This window comes from Petromyzon marinus, chromosome 4 (genome assembly GCF_048934315.1).
Source record: "Petromyzon marinus isolate PM22_M1 ecotype Great Lakes invasive population chromosome 4, UKy_Petmar_22M1.pri1.0, whole genome shotgun sequence".
Taxonomy (NCBI): Eukaryota; Metazoa; Chordata; class Hyperoartia; order Petromyzontiformes; family Petromyzontidae; genus Petromyzon; species Petromyzon marinus.
This window is the reverse complement of record NC_133670.1, coordinates 22,694,471-22,710,082: the sequence shown is the minus strand read 5'-3', so window position 1 is coordinate 22,710,082 and position 15,612 is coordinate 22,694,471. Positions and strand designations below refer to the sequence as shown.

At 47.1% G+C, this 15,612-nt stretch overlaps 1 protein-coding gene across 5 annotated transcripts in view; it reads right to left on the bottom strand.

Annotated features, from left to right (window-relative positions):
• Nucleotides 1-4,893: 4,893 nt before the first annotated feature.
• LOC116938083 (SH3 and cysteine-rich domain-containing protein-like) overlaps nt 4,894-15,612 on the bottom strand; it is a 40,718-nt gene continuing 29,999 nt past the window's right edge. For all 5 annotated transcript variants that reach the window (XM_032945268.2, XM_032945277.2, XM_032945260.2 and 2 more), the window contains 3 exons: nt 15,426-15,477; nt 14,128-14,265; nt 4,894-12,633 (listed from right to left, as the gene is read on the bottom strand). In XM_032945268.2, coding sequence (XP_032801159.2) covers nt 12,532-12,633; nt 14,128-14,265; nt 15,426-15,477 — 292 coding nt within the window. In that variant the 3' untranslated portion in view covers nt 4,894-12,531. The remainder of the gene's footprint in view (nt 12,634-14,127; nt 14,266-15,425; nt 15,478-15,612) is intronic.

Below are 15,612 nucleotides of genomic sequence, written 5' to 3'. Positions count from 1 at the left end.
TATGGCTGCTGGATTCATCACCCACACATCACCTCAATTCCCTGATCCATTCATTAAGCCTAAAATAATCTCTGGTCAATTGCAAGGTCGCACTCATTGTCTTAAAGAACCTCCGTGGATTGCTCCCTGCCCACCTCTCCCCTCTCACTTCACTCTCCTCCACACACTCTCTGTCAAATACCCCAGTAAACTTTCGCTCAACGGGAGGCTGCTAATTCTCCTCTGCCGTCCCCGTATTCTTGAACTTCATTTTCCCCAGACATTCGTGTCATCAACTCCCTTGCCCCTGTTCTCGTCCAGACACTAAAAAACACCATTACTTTTTCCTCTGCTTACGACGGACAAAAAAACGTCTCTCTGCAAAATAAACATGCCCACTCTGCGTGTGTACGACCACTTGAGATGCATTCGCATTTAGACCCGATATAAATCCAAATTGTATTGTATTCCCACGTGGGGGGCGAGGGTTCCAGTGTTCACCTAGGACATCCAATATTGACTTCCCACCAAGCAAATATGCACTGCGCTAGTAGTTGTGATTCATCGCAGATTAATGGGCAACCCAAATATGAGCTCAATTCCACAAAGTCAATGTGTTGTCCGTTAATATCATGCGCACGTTTACTTTCATTGGATGACACATTGACCGCCGTGTATCTGGGGACCACCATCTGGTCCCATCCGGACCTGGGGTGGGGGTGGGGGGGTAAGCCGGACTGGGACAGAGAAGAGAGACCGGAATAGCCACCCACCTGTGTGACAAGGGCGGGGGGGGGGCGCAAGCAATGCTTGAGGTATAAACTGCCAGCGCAAGGTCGAGAGGCCAAAGACTCGAGAGAGAGAGAGAGAGCGAGAGAGAGAGAAGGGGCGCGCAAAAGTGGTGCGCGCAGGTCCACGGTTGCAATCAGCTCAATATCCATCGCATCCAATCTCTCACGTGAGCAGAGCCCCCGCCGGACTCGGCACAACTCGGCGCGTGCAAGATCCGCAGCTCGTCTGGAGCATCATCAGCAGCGGCCCAACGCATCGTTCAAAGAGACGCTGAACAGCAGCCGAGCTTGGTCACATTTCTATGCGAGCGTCGGTTTGGCATATTTTTTGCACACATACACGCGCACGCACCAAAAATCGTATGCTTTGACCCATCATTAATAAGAGCAGGCGTGAAGTGTTTGGCGATAATGCACTGTTTTGTTAACGCGTTGATGGGCGTTAGCGTGTTGTTTTGTTAGTAAGTTGTTTGCATATTCATAGTGCGAGTTGTTTGTTCGAGTGTTTGTGTTATTTGTATGGATGTTGTGTCGTTGGCGTGCCGCGTGTTAGCGTGTTGTTAGTTTGTTTGTGTGTCAGTGTGTTGCTTGTTGGGTGGGGGTTAGTGTAGTCGCTACCGAGCTGCGCTACGATCCCGGCCACTGTTCCTGTGTTTGTTTTAGTATTGTTTTGTAGTGCCCTATAACCCAAAACAAGAAAGTGTGTTAGACCAGAGGGCGCCTCTGGTCGAACACCGTTTGAGACTAGGCTCGAAAGAAAGCTGTCTCTGGTGTGGACCAATCAGTTTGAAAGACAATGCCACATATATTATCAGAGTATGTTTTTTTGTTTGCATTCTGACCACAAGTATTGCGGTTAATGCAGACATGATTCCTTGTAAAATGTTTCAGTTTGGTGTTTTAACATCTCAACGCCTGTTTTGTTGCCAGAAAAAAAAGGGGAACCCCTATTCTCAAGAAAGTGTGATCTTGGGTAATCTGTTGATTATTCAATTTCACATGGGCCCCCTCAGAGGCGCGCGGTACCCACAAGCACGAGGAAGGGAGTGGTTCCACCATGGTGTATCGTTCGCTCCAGCCACCAACAGCCACTCACGATGCTGAGAGGGGCACATTGGCATTGAGGCCCCCAGTCTGCGCTGCCCGCTAATGAGCTCGCATTTACCATTCCATGCACACACGTGTAGGGAATTAGTCAATCCCAGTGTTTTATATCATAGCGCCCCAGATGGGGGGGGGGGTACCTTGCCCTTTTCGAGATGAAATCCCTGTGGGCATAAGCAGGCACCTTTTCCCCAACGAAGGAAACCGATGCCAAATAGCAATTAGTGCTCCCTGCGAGGACAATGAAGGACAGACTGGGCGAGAGCCTCCAAAAGCTCACTCGACGGATAACAACAACAACCGCCATTCGCCACTAAGTGGCGGTGACGTCACCACGACGCTTGTGCCAGGACATGTGCACCTTGAGGCCACGTGGAGTGTCGAACGCCCGCTGGCAGGAGGTCACGGGGCAGACCCAGGTGCCACGGGTCGACTGACTGAGATGACTGGCTGATGCATCACCTGTGCCCCCTACTGTGCCAACCTTCTGTGCTTTAGCCACCCGGCGCTCCGCTCGTTGTTGTGAGCGTCGCTCCTCCGCCCTACAACTGCCCAGTAGCGTCCTTCACGAGCCTCCTCCACAGAGGCCGATCTTGACACCGCTGGTACCAGTCATCGGCAAGTCCACTCAGCTCCACGTCCTCCTGTACCACATCACTCCATCTCTTCTTTAGCCCGTGCCGCGCTCGTTTAGCCCCCTCGATCCGGCCGAACAAAAGCTGTTTCGGCATGCGGTGGCTGGGCATGCGGGCTACCTGACCCAGCCATCGCAGCCTTGCCCGCCGGAGGAGCTCACCGATGGGACCTTGCCCAGATCTTTCAAGGATTTGTGAGCTCCTCACACTATCCAGTCTGGTTAAACCCAGGATGGATCGTAGAAAGGCCAGCCTAAATCTATGTAACCGGCGAAGATGTTCCATTAGGGGGGTCCACGTTTCGCAAGCGTAGAGAAGGGAGGGAATGACCGTGGCCGAGAAGACCTGAAGCTTAGTGCGGAGCGACAGACCAGGTAGCTTCCACACAGCGTTACGCAACCGATGAAAAGATATTGCCGCTCGACTGATTCGGAGTGAGACCTCTGCTGTTAAACTGGAGCCGGTCATAAGTACGACGGACACACACATACAAAGACAAAGATCCCCCATATAGCCTTAACAGACTGTAGGGGCAAGTGCTGTTAGCGAGCACCTATGAAGGCCAGAACGGTACACGAGGGGGTGGGTGGCCAGCACCACGCCCGACCGCCTTTGTCTCCCTAGTGGCAATGTTTACACACCGCACCAGGTACTCATTTGAGGCTGAATCGACCTAGGGGAGGCCTGGGACCGGTTCAGATAATCGTCACTGGTGTTGGCCGTGAGCGGGAATCGAACCCGGGTCGCCAGGTTCATAGCGCAGCGCGCTAACCGCTACACTACCGCTCCCCACACACATACACACACACATACACACACATACACACGCACACACACGCACACACACACGCACACACGCACACACACACGCACACACACGCGCACACACACGCGCACACACACACGCGCACACACACCCGCACACACACACGCACACACACACACGCACACACACGCACACACACGCACGCGCGCACGTGCATGAACATTGCACGTGGAGTTATTGGAGGGGGCTTGATACGTCACCTCTGGTTCACGATCAGAAGTCGTAAGTGGCAATAAAAGACATTGTTACTGAAAAGCCTAGCAGGGACGCGTGCCCTGCCAGGGTTCCGCAAATGAGACGGTGACCCCCACTGATGCAATACACATAAGCATCCTTAACCTGCACCCGGAGTCATTGTGAACCCCTGTGATAACCTACACTCGACAGGATTTTCAGATTGCTCAAACTCCTTTCACAAGCTGGCCACTTTAGAGTTAGCATTTACAGGTCGGCGTGCGCGGTTCAGACCCATTTCAAATCAAACGACTCGCTGCAGAGATTGCGATAGCACGTACGGTTGAATGGTCGTGTTTGGTAGAAGTGGCTGACTTTGTGGAGATGAAATGAGTAAATCGTAGAGTTTGCTCAGCGATGGGCAAGGAATTGGTACTGGGTGGAGGGATGCAGAGTGGAAGAAGGTGTGCGTTCAGACGGCTGGGCACCAACACTGGTCGTTACATTAATGAACTACGGGAAGGCAGAGGAAGCTCTAAACCCAATAATGTATGATCATTTGCAAGGGGAGCTATAAAAATTATTTTCAAAAATTATTAGGGGTTAACTTTTCTGGTCGCACCTCTTACATTATTACGTGTAACACTAATGGAGTCTGACCTGGATCTGGTATTGTGTAGAGGCCCTGTTGCTCTTTTAGTTTGCTCTGGCCAGAAACGAGGCTTGGGTTGGGAGAGGGCAATTTGGGGGGCAATTATGTGGGGTATGAATTTTAAGGATGATCGTTGGTGTCGTGTAGTGAATTGTTTTGAAATTACGTCCGAGGGTTGTTGCTACATTGGAAATAATATTATGTCAAGGATAATATTGTGTGTATTAAGAAAAAAATCAGATATTTCCATCATGCAAGATGATGACTACAATCGGGGCTTCACTCACGGCAATTCCCCCAACAGCCTTTGCAGCCTAAATAGATGTTAGTCCAACTGTTGCACAGCATTACATAAACTGTGCATGTATGCACACACACACACACAGAGCCCCCGTATAGCCTTAACAGACTGTTGGGGCAAGGGCTGTTCGCGAGCACCTATGAAGGCCGGTACGGCACATGAGGTGGTGGTTGGCCAGCACCACACCCGACCGCCTTTGTCTCTCGAGTGGTGATGTTTACACACCGTACCGGGTACTCATTTGAGGCTGAGGCGACCTGGGGGAGGCCCAAGATCAGTTTAAATAATCGTCACTGGTATTGGCCATGAGCGGGAATCGAACTCAGGTCGTCGGGTTCGTAGAGCAGCGTGCTAACTGCAGCACTACCGCTCCCCATTGTGTATGTGTGCATTAATACATAATACAAACATACGTACAACACATAGAAACACACATTCATTACCAAGTTTATTTTTTTGTGTTCCTTTTCTGTTTCAGTTCACTGCAACATCACACGCATCGACAATTCAGTTCCAGATAATTGCAAGATACATGTAAGGTCCCTAGAATCGTTAACCTTCCCACGTTCTCCGCTGCTCTTTATCACAGTAATCCATTGTAGCGTTTGCATAGGAGCAAGGCGGCTGGATGGACCAGGTTAAACTCCACATGGATTTAAGAAGCGACATCAATTCCTCACCACGGCCTTCCGACAGATTCGTTTTAAAATTTCCTTTTAGCAATGAAACATTAACTGTAAACCAGCTGTAAACTACAGTGGTAGTTCTCATGGCTTCTGGACCCCCCCTCCCCTCTTCCAGTGGGGGCCACTGATGTTCAAATGAATGGCGGATGCCTCTGAGGTACGACAACCATGCGTGTCACACAGTGCTAAAGCATAGCTACCGGGAAGTCCCGTGGCCCCGGGTTGTCTCAAAGCTAACCGCAGAGACGACTGGTATCACTGCCTGTGAAGTTCAACGGTGCAAGTGTCCTCTTCATGAAATTAGCCCAGTGAAAACGGGCAATGTGGCCCTGTGTTATTCAAAGCCACTTTCCAACTTAATTTAAATTTCATTTATCCTGACAATTCCATTCTATATGAATGGAGGAGTCAAGATGAATAAATAAAAATATTGAATGGATTTAGATGATAGGGCCTGAAGTCGATCATATTTGTGCAATGCGACTGAGTTTTAGACCAATAGATGATTAGAGAACAAAAACTCACGACACTCATCATTACCACTGCCTTACAATTAATTGTTATTTGACAGGGCTAATGTTGATGATGGTGAGATTTTTTCAACCTGGGCGTTTTCAGCACTGCCAATGCACTGCCTTAATGTCTTATTTTATTTTTTAACACATCATACAACCACGTTGTAAGCGCATTCGGTTTTCAATATCCCCACGGGGCCGCTGTGGTGTCGCGTTATTTGCTGCGCATTCGTAAATTGCAAAGTGTTGTAGCCGAACGCATATTTCACATCCTCGCGTAATGTCGCGACCTTCTCTGTGACCCATGCGCACACTTTGCCACATTTATCGCCGACGGTGTGAACAACACGACACCAAAACGCGGAGGCGGTGGCGGCAGCAGAACGGTAATGGGTGGGGGTGGTGGCGGCAGGAGACCAGTGTTCTAGATTTTTACGTAACAACTCGCGGTGCGAAATACACAATTATTAAACGGAGCACTCCCAAAGCTTGTCCTGAACACTTGGCTTGAGAAGTGAAAAAGTTAGACTATGTGTCTCTACCAGAAAAAAGGAGACAACCTCCCACCACTGTGCTCCCCCCCCCCCTTCCCCAACTCAGTAAATACATCGAATGAAAAGCGGAGTATTACGTGAGGATTTGGGGATGTCCGCAGTAGGCCAGAGGGCTCTGTGATCATCACACCAGCACGCGCCAGCCTTTATATTCAGGGTTCAGGGCTTAGAATTCAACATTAGGCCACTCTTCAAAGTCTACGAGAACACTGCCAAACAAACGTGCCATTTGTTATCTTGTGCAGATGTGAAAGTCACATATAATCTCATGGTCCAAATGTGGAGAGTTATCCACAATAACTGAGTTGCACTTTGCTAAATCTTTGCTGGGTATAAAAGTCCCTGTGTCTGTGCTGAACCGTGGACAGGATGGGTCAGTTCTGGACAAGACTGCTGCAAGGCAATATAATTACTGATAAGGATTATATACCGTGTGTATACATTTATATTTAAATGTGGAACGGTTCCAGATTCTGTATGAAATGCAATTACCAAGTCCATATATATAAAAAAAATCATTAAATGCCAGTACAGTGATATTACATGATTTGAAATACAAAGTGATAGGCAGAATGTCATGCCCTACCACGTGTACGTTTAAAAATACCAGTTATTCTAGATTTAAAGCTTTCGTGACTGCAAGGATCCATACTCTTTGGTTCTATTGGGTACCTACGTTACTTTACCCAATAGAACCAAAGAGTAATACCAGTTATGTTTAGATGAGAGCGGTGGTAATAATTTCTTGATATTTTTCAGTGAATGGAAGGAGAAAATGCAGGATTTGATGGGGGAGGGGTAAAGACCGGTTTTATATTTTTAATGGCTTTTTTAAAGACATTCTTTATGGATGGGTCAAAATGTGACCTCATCATCGAACAGGTCACTCACTGCCTGGCGCTGGCAAATGTATACGCTTCTCAATGCATGTGCCAGATATAGCCTTATCGGCGCATCGTGCATCGCAGCATCATGCTCCGGAGCATCACAGAAAACACATCAGAGTGCAAACATCCAAAGCTTCGTACACAAATGGTTCTCGCAGGGACAGCGTACAGGGTGTTGTTGTTCTTCAAGTGCTGGGAACATGTGAAACGGCATATATAATTCACTTGGTTGTTTTTATTATTATGAAGTTTACCTCTGCATGACCGACCTATTGACAGACGGAAATTTGCACACACACATCGTACCTTCTGCCTAGTGGGGAATAGCTCCAAACGATCACTTTTATAAAGCAGCTTCTCTAAAGAGCATTCCTCCTTTGTGTTAAAAAAAAAGTTAAATTAAAAAAAATTATTGCACAGGCAACTGTGTGCACCATCCATAGGGCAAGTTCTATTTTCGTAAGCAAAATAGCGTATTTTATTTCATGAGTTGGTAATTGTCAGAATTTTATTGATATTGATCTATTGAAGGTGATCATTGAAGTTGGCATTGATGTTTTATTGAAACATTTATTACGATTAAATTCGCAAAGCTAAGCCAATGACGCATTTCTAATTAGTCATTGGTTGTACTTATGACATTCATACTGGTTTTGTCAGTTATTAAATTACTGTTTTCATGTGTAAAATCTATTAATATCACATTTATGAAGCCATTACAAAGCTTCAACAAGACTATGTTCACAAGCAGTGTTACATTACTGGAGTTAATTTTGCCCATTTAATACCTTTGGTGTAAAGAAAAGACGCCTCCATGAACGGAATCATGCTTAACGATGACATTGCAAGTCAGATTATTTGCTCTTTGACAACTTCTAGAATCATAATCGCCAATCATTCTCCCTGCACTAGTGAATAAAAAACAATTCCATAGTAGTTCAGTGTTAAGTTTTACAATTGTAAGACATTGTCATTATCACCGTTGTTTAATATCCTATGTTTAAATTACTATCGTTATACGGAATCACAGTACGTATTATTGATTTATTAAATACACTATATATCTATCTATCTAAAAAATATGTATATTAAGTGAATGTTTCACCAAAATGGGTCTCATAATATTGTGAGACTACTTCCGTGAGAATGTAAAATTATCCACTGCTTGTTCGAAGCCACTCAGCGAACTGAGGGCTACTCAGGATCTCAATGAAGCAGCAGGGAGACACTTTGACTCCACGACTATTATTTTCCGCGTCCTGTGAGCGATGTGGCGATCCACGGCCCTGTCCTCGCTGCTTGTGCAATCAACTTGTGCGGTACACTTCCGATGCCTGAAACCATTCGGGCTCTTGACCGAAACTACTTCCAGTTGAAAGATTTCATTTTTCACCTTCAACGACTTTGTGTTTTTTTGCACTCCCCGTTTAACTTAACCATTATTTTCCAATTACCTCGCCATCCTGCCTTAACTTTCGCTTTAAACGCGAGTAAACTCCGTGTTGGCAACGCCGACTCTGTTAGCGGCTGCGATTCACCTCGCACGCGCGTCTCATTGCTTTGTTGTGACCTTTGCTCGTCCCCCGGTGACCGTGAGCTCTTCCCATGGCTGCAATTTCATCACCAGTGGGGGGTGGTTTTTTTTTGTGTCGATTGCTTTTTTTTGTTCCTTCAGGCGTCGTTCGCAGTGTGTCGCGTTCAAGCTCGGCGACTGGAGCGATCACACAAAACGCCGAAATAAACCCCCACCACCACCCCACCACCGCCACCCCCCCACGAGGTTGCCGCTGCAGAGATGCGAGAGGGCTCCCGCTGCGACACGGAACAAACAAAAAAATTATGGAAAAAAACGGCTCGCTCCGTCAGAATAAAAAATCGCAAAAATAAAAGCTCCTGAAAAAAATGGGTTTTTTGGGGGGGGGGGGCTCTTTTTGTGGCCGTTCTCTAGACATAAATAGTGCGGGACAGGCGATGCGGTTTAAGTTTACCCAGCCGGTCCTAGACAATGCACTTGAGGGAGGGGAAATAACCTCCCCCCCTACACACACACACGCGCTTGTCATCGGTGGCCGAAGATCAAAAGGTAGAGCCGAGTGAGGGCCCAGGCGAGACGGGAGAGGGCGATTTACGTCCATCAGCGGACACGCTGTCGCCCGGGAGCACAGCTAAAATGTTTTTGATGGCCACAGAAACCGATGATGGCCCTGTGACAAACGCGAGTCACGGTGGGATTTCCGGGAGCCGACGTGGCAAAGTCACGGGGAGCCTTCAAGACGGCCGTCGCTGTCGATTTGGTGGGCGGGATTCATCCCTGAAGTCTGGTTTGCACTCTTCGTGTTCAGTTTATTTTTAATCCTGTGCTCAAAGTTGCATAAACGTACGAACGCCGTCGCTATTTTCGGCAGTACGTTGGCTTCACCACAAGTGGACTTACACAGATATAAATTCTCACTCAAGTGAAACATCAAATGACAGGACGCGTGTTGGGGCTGACAGCCGTTTGCTAAAACGGTATTGGAAAGTGCCTCCCTCCTCTCTCAAATATCACACGTAAGATACATGTATGTGTGTGTGCACGCGTAACGGTGGTAGTGTATATACAGTAGTAGTGCATCTATATATGTAAAGTACTACAAAAATGCTCAGTGTAGTTCATGTACAGTATTTGGTCTAAACACGTGCCTGACGAGAAGGAGAGAAACATGAAATCCCTCTCACGTCGTGAATGCGGTCATTTCTTGAACTGCGGCTTTGTAAAAGTGCTGTTAGCGAGCAGCACCTATGAAGGCCGGCACGGCACACGAGGGGGTGGGTAGGCCAACACACCACGCCCGTCCGCCTTTGTCTCCCCGGTGGCGACGTTTACTACACATCGCACCAGGTACTCATTGGTGGCTGAGTCGACCTAGGGGAGGCCCGGGACCGGTTTAGATAATCGTCACTGGTGTTGGCCGGGTCGTCAGGTTCGTAGCGCTAACCGCTACGGCAAAAAATGCCCCGTGAACCCCATCGCCACCAACAACCACCACCACCACACCCGCGCCACCCCCACTCTAAGCCCAGCAAGCTGTGGACATTGCTATGTTCCGTTTCAACCCCCCATCCCTGCTTAGCACACTCGGGAGAGAGCTTTCCGGGAAGCGTCTGGTCCATCGCCTTACAAGTGAGGGACGATGGCGTCCCGTGCCTCCATCCCGGATAAGCGGGTGGCTTTGAAATTGGTGGCAATGAGATTCCAACTGCGGTAAGGTGAAGACAGAGGTGGAGCCCCGCATTTATTTATCTTGCGAACGCCACTGCTGACAGCCTTTCGATTGGGTTTTTGGCCTATTCTTCCACGCTGCCCATACCTCTGGGAAGAGGCTGGAGTAGCCACACTTTACCCCACCACACAACATCAAATAAATATATTTTGCAAGGAATCAAGTATACAGTAACCATACGTACTTGATACTGACAAAAAAAGGTCCTAATACAACTACTTGTCTGATGTTAACATGGGTGAGTGGCCAAGGGTACTAAAAACCACCTCTTTAACGTGCTTTAAACTAAACGATTTTCAAACTAACCATTTTATTTTACCAAGTAAGGCCCACTGAGCTATATAGCTCCTTTTCAGAAGCTATATAGCTCAACGAAGTGGCTTATCACGTTGAAATGTAAAGCAGCCAAATACTCTAAACGCATGATGTTCATTATATATGTGGAGGGAACAACCGGAAGTCCCGGATAAAGATCCACACGATCATGGAGAGAACGTGCAAACTCCAAATGTACAGGCGTCAGGGTCAGGATGGAATCCACGACCTCCTGTATATCGGGCAAGGTAATTAACATCTTGTCACAGTACTTGAGCTAGCACGAGTCCCTCACTTTAAATGTGGGGTGCCACCCATGATTACACGAGGTTTTCAGGTGCGGTCTTATTTCAAGGTCTCAGCCTGACCACCAATAACGACATTCCTAAAAAGCATTAGTATACATCGTTGTCTTCACTTCAGCCCTGGGGTTTGAGAAATAAAATGTATAAGATGGCTGATGTAAGGAGAACCCATCTTTACAGAGCAGAAATGAGGGCCATCAAATGTTCGGCGAGACTAAAAGTAACACCAGAAATAGTTCAATGTTAACATCATGCGGGGTTGTCCCTCGTTTTGACAAAGATTAAACATCCCATGTGATGTTATTCTCATTTTAAAAGCAAACATTTATACGAGGGGAACAAGATAATGCATGATTTAACTCCAAAGGGTGATGTTAGGTATAATTATTATAAATAACTTGAGGTGGAGTCATGAATGTTTACCCCCTTCCTATTCTCAAATATTTGCAAAGACACATTGTATATAAATGTATACAATTATACACACGCATCAATGCGAGCATGCACATCTAAACAGCCACTCTAGTCATTAGCCAAATGTTTGCATTTTCCTTCATTTACGGTAATTGCTTGTAAGTAACTATTTCTAATCTCCACAGAAAGGAACCTGCATTTTTTAAACCATCAAAAACACTTTCAGACAGCACGATTTAACTTTGACATTTGTAAACATGTAGTTCTTTCTACGTTTTTTTTTTTTTTACAACAGTGTATCCCGCAAACGATAACGTATGTGCATTGAATAATATATGCATTTTTATAAATGCTACATTTAAAATAATGGATTTTCTGTAAAAAAATAAATTGCTAGGTAAATAAATAAATACAATAGTAAATTAATGCACTAATCTCACAGTTGTGAGCCTGTTGTGTATTAGCTGCTGCGAGCATTTCAGACATGTGCCGCAGTGAGACTACACGGAGCTTATTTAAAAGTCTGTCAGAAATTCAATGAATAACATTTGAAGGTGGAGGGAACATCTACTGTTGAAGGGGGGCACTATTGCAAATCTGCAGTGCGCTGTGTAGAAATACACAGAGTTCCCATAAAATATGCAACGGAGCAGAGGTCAACGCTGAAGTTTCACCACCAGCTAACACTGATGATGCGCCGATGTCCAACACACACGATGCACCACCAGCTGTGCCAAGCTCCCGGACGTTTCCCCCGCTATGAATTCAGACGTGCGCTTACACTGCCAGAACACAAAAAAAAACAACAAACAGCGTCTGCTCGTTCTCCACCGGCCTGTGCAGTGACGGCTCCTCGGTGGCCACCAAGAACTTTCCACTGCAACACTATTGGCAGGTGGTGGCGAACAGCTGCTGTTCCATGGCAGGGTCTCTGAAAGCGGTAGAAGCTCTGCTGTCGGAATGGCCATCTATGCCACAGAGCCAAGCCATTTGTTTTTTCACTTACACCTGCTCGCCAACTCAAGACACTCTTCTCCAGCCTCCCGCTAAGGAACCGGCCGAGTCGGGAGAGACGCACCCCATGGAGGCATTGTCGATCATCGATTTTCACCGACTGGGCCCTGCCTCGCTCATATCTCTTCCAGGCAGTCGATGGGCACCAGGCCCTTCTTGCGGCCGCTCTGCACGCGCACCAAACCCTGCGCAGGCATGCTGGCCTTCTCCACGCAGATCTGCCGGGGCCGGGAACATTACGAGGGGGTGGGCGAGACACCGGGGGACAGCGTGAAAATGGAGAGGAGCGGGTGAGTGATGGTTGCATTAAAGATGAAAGAAAGGCAAAATTGTGCAATCGCGTGTCATGTATGAATAAGCATATAAATGAAAACTGGCACGTTATTCATCACGTGAATAAGCAGAATAAGCACAACGCAATTAAATAACTAGAGTGAAGAAGAGAGATGTGGGGGAAAACAAATGCGGACAAATCAGCCTTGTGAACGGGCATACAAAGCAACAGATGTACGTAGATATTCATTGGGAAGCTTCAGATAAGAAGAGCGAGCTCATGAAATAGCATCAGAGGGGAGCCACAAGCTTCCATTTACAATGAAACCCAGCTGCTCTGCTCATTCCACGTTTGCACCTTTTGTGCACGCTACGTAAATGCAGAGAGACCACATCCTGAGCAATGTAGCACAGTGCATTGCTTTTGGTTAAGGCGCATGTGTGTCTGTGGGCATGTTTAACCATGTATGCGTGTCAGGAGCAGCGGAACAGTGGTTTCTCGCATTATACCGCAATGTTTGTAGCCTGCGTTCATTCCTGGCCATGCAGAAATGAAACCCAGGCCCTGCCCGATTGAAACATGAACCTGGCTGTAGTCTACGCTACCTTTATTTGGCATAAAATGACCGCCCTGATATGGTGTGAGAAATCAGCACTTTGTGGATATGGGCATGGGAGGGTATGTGGGCAGATGTGTGTGGGTACTTCGGTGTGCATGTGGGCATGGGTGCGTGTAGTCGTACGTGTGAGGATATGGGTATGCAGCGGTTAGGGTCCTGTACTGTAAACCCAGAAACCTGAATTTGATTCCGAGCCATGGCCAACATCAGCAATGAATATCTGAACCAGTCCTGGGTCTTTCTGACATCGACTCAGCCTTAAGTGAGTACCTGGTGCGGAGTGTGTAACAAAAATCACCACCGGGGAGATAAAGGCAGCTGGGCATGGTGCTGGCCACACCACTCCCTCATTCTCTGCGGGCCTTAATTGGCACTTCTCAAAAGCACTTGCCCCAATAGCCGGCATGGCTTTATGGGGAATCTTTGTGCTTGTGTGCAGACACACGTGTGCACGTGTGGGCGGGCATGACATGCACATGGGCATGGATGCACACGTGCATGGGCACATGCGTGCACGAGCACGTGCGTGGATATCTTCGCAGCAGCTTTTGGCTAACTATTGAACAAAGACGGTCACTGCATCGCGCGCTTTCAGATGCGCTTCTAGGGCCATCTGGAACGCTCTTCCGATATTGTGAAGCCACTGGAGCGATGCACTTTTAAATGATCGAGATTGACAAACTCATTTCTTTAGAACTGCTTTTTGCGTTTAGCTTGTCGCCCTTCCCCCCGCACCTCCTCCGATGAGCACGGTCGGCTCCGCACGACACACGCGGAACACAGACACGAGCACCCCGCTCTGCCCGTTGCGAGCGCTACCTGCTCGAGGTTGAGCGCCAGCTGGCCGTGCTCGCGGGTGCCCGCGCACGCACGCACGCAGCGGAACACGCGCTCGCCCGGCCGCACCCGCTGCACGAAGTTGGCAGGGAAGAAGCCGACGCGGTCGTCGATCCGGCCCTGGGGTTCACAGCGACAACGCAGGGTAGAGAGGAGGGGTGGGGGGGGGGGTGTGCAGAGCGATCGGTCGAGGTGCGGCAAGAAGACGGGCGGACGATAACCGGCAGAGATGTTCACGATTGCGTCAACTGATCAAGGCAATATCGATTCTGAGGCTTGTGATGCGTGCATCGAGTCACGCGTGTAGGAATCGATGTTTTTTTTTTAATTTGTGTACACCGTGACCCCGGCAGCCACCGGTGACTGTTACATTTACCACAAATGTAAAAAAAGACTGAGGTGGCTTGGGTTGGCTCAGGGGTCTGAGCAATGAGCCATCACCGCTGAGATCCGGAATTCCGAATCCTCACATCATGCCGAAAAGACAACTTGCAAAAAAATATGGCGGAAAAGAAGAGATTCCATTCTATAACCGAATTTCCAGAAAAGACGTATTATCATTACCATTTAACGTGCGTGTATACATATATGAATATATGTAGACAAGGCTCGCTGTTGTTCAAGTGTGTTAAAATAAAAACCTGAAAATGATGAAATGTACAACTGAAACTGTGGCATTATGATAAAATAAATGATAAATAAATATGATACCACCGATGGAATTAGTTTATAATACTCAAGAACATCACGTTGTTTTATGTCTTTGTTCACAGATATACTCCATGATAAGAGTGCCTTAGATGATCTCTCTGAGCCAAAGGGATACTCAGTACATCCAATAAAAAGCAATGCAATATTTCGCAGATGTAGATCAGTCACTGTGATATTTCACGTACGAGTTTAAAATAGAGAAAAATGTCCTTTACCGACGAGAATTGATGTTTACACATCAATATGGTCATATAGTCAATACTGATACAATCCGACATGCACGCACACACGCATCACACACACATACTCCTCTGAATCTTTTTCACTGACTGCGATCAACCTTTGAGTGCTCATTTTCATAATCAAGCTTTATACAATTGTGCCTGCCTGTACGTGCCCGGCATGTGATTCCATCTACTACGTGTGCTGGTGCTAATAATAGTAGGCATGCCGCAATGCACAAATACATCGGCTGAATTAAATATTGAAAACTCGTTTCTGGTTTTGTTTTTCAGCCGCTTGCTATTATGATAAAACATTTATTGAAAATATTTTACCACAAAACTTACCTTCCACCACTCTTCGTTGGAATCGTCAACAATCGATAGGATGTCTCCGGGTCTGGAAAACAGAACACAAAGATCTCCATGTAATCAATAATAATAATAAAAATTCACATTTATTTACCCAGGAAATTCACACTTGAGTCTCAAAAGTATGTTTAAAAGGGTTCGAATACGGATTTGCAGTGGGGCC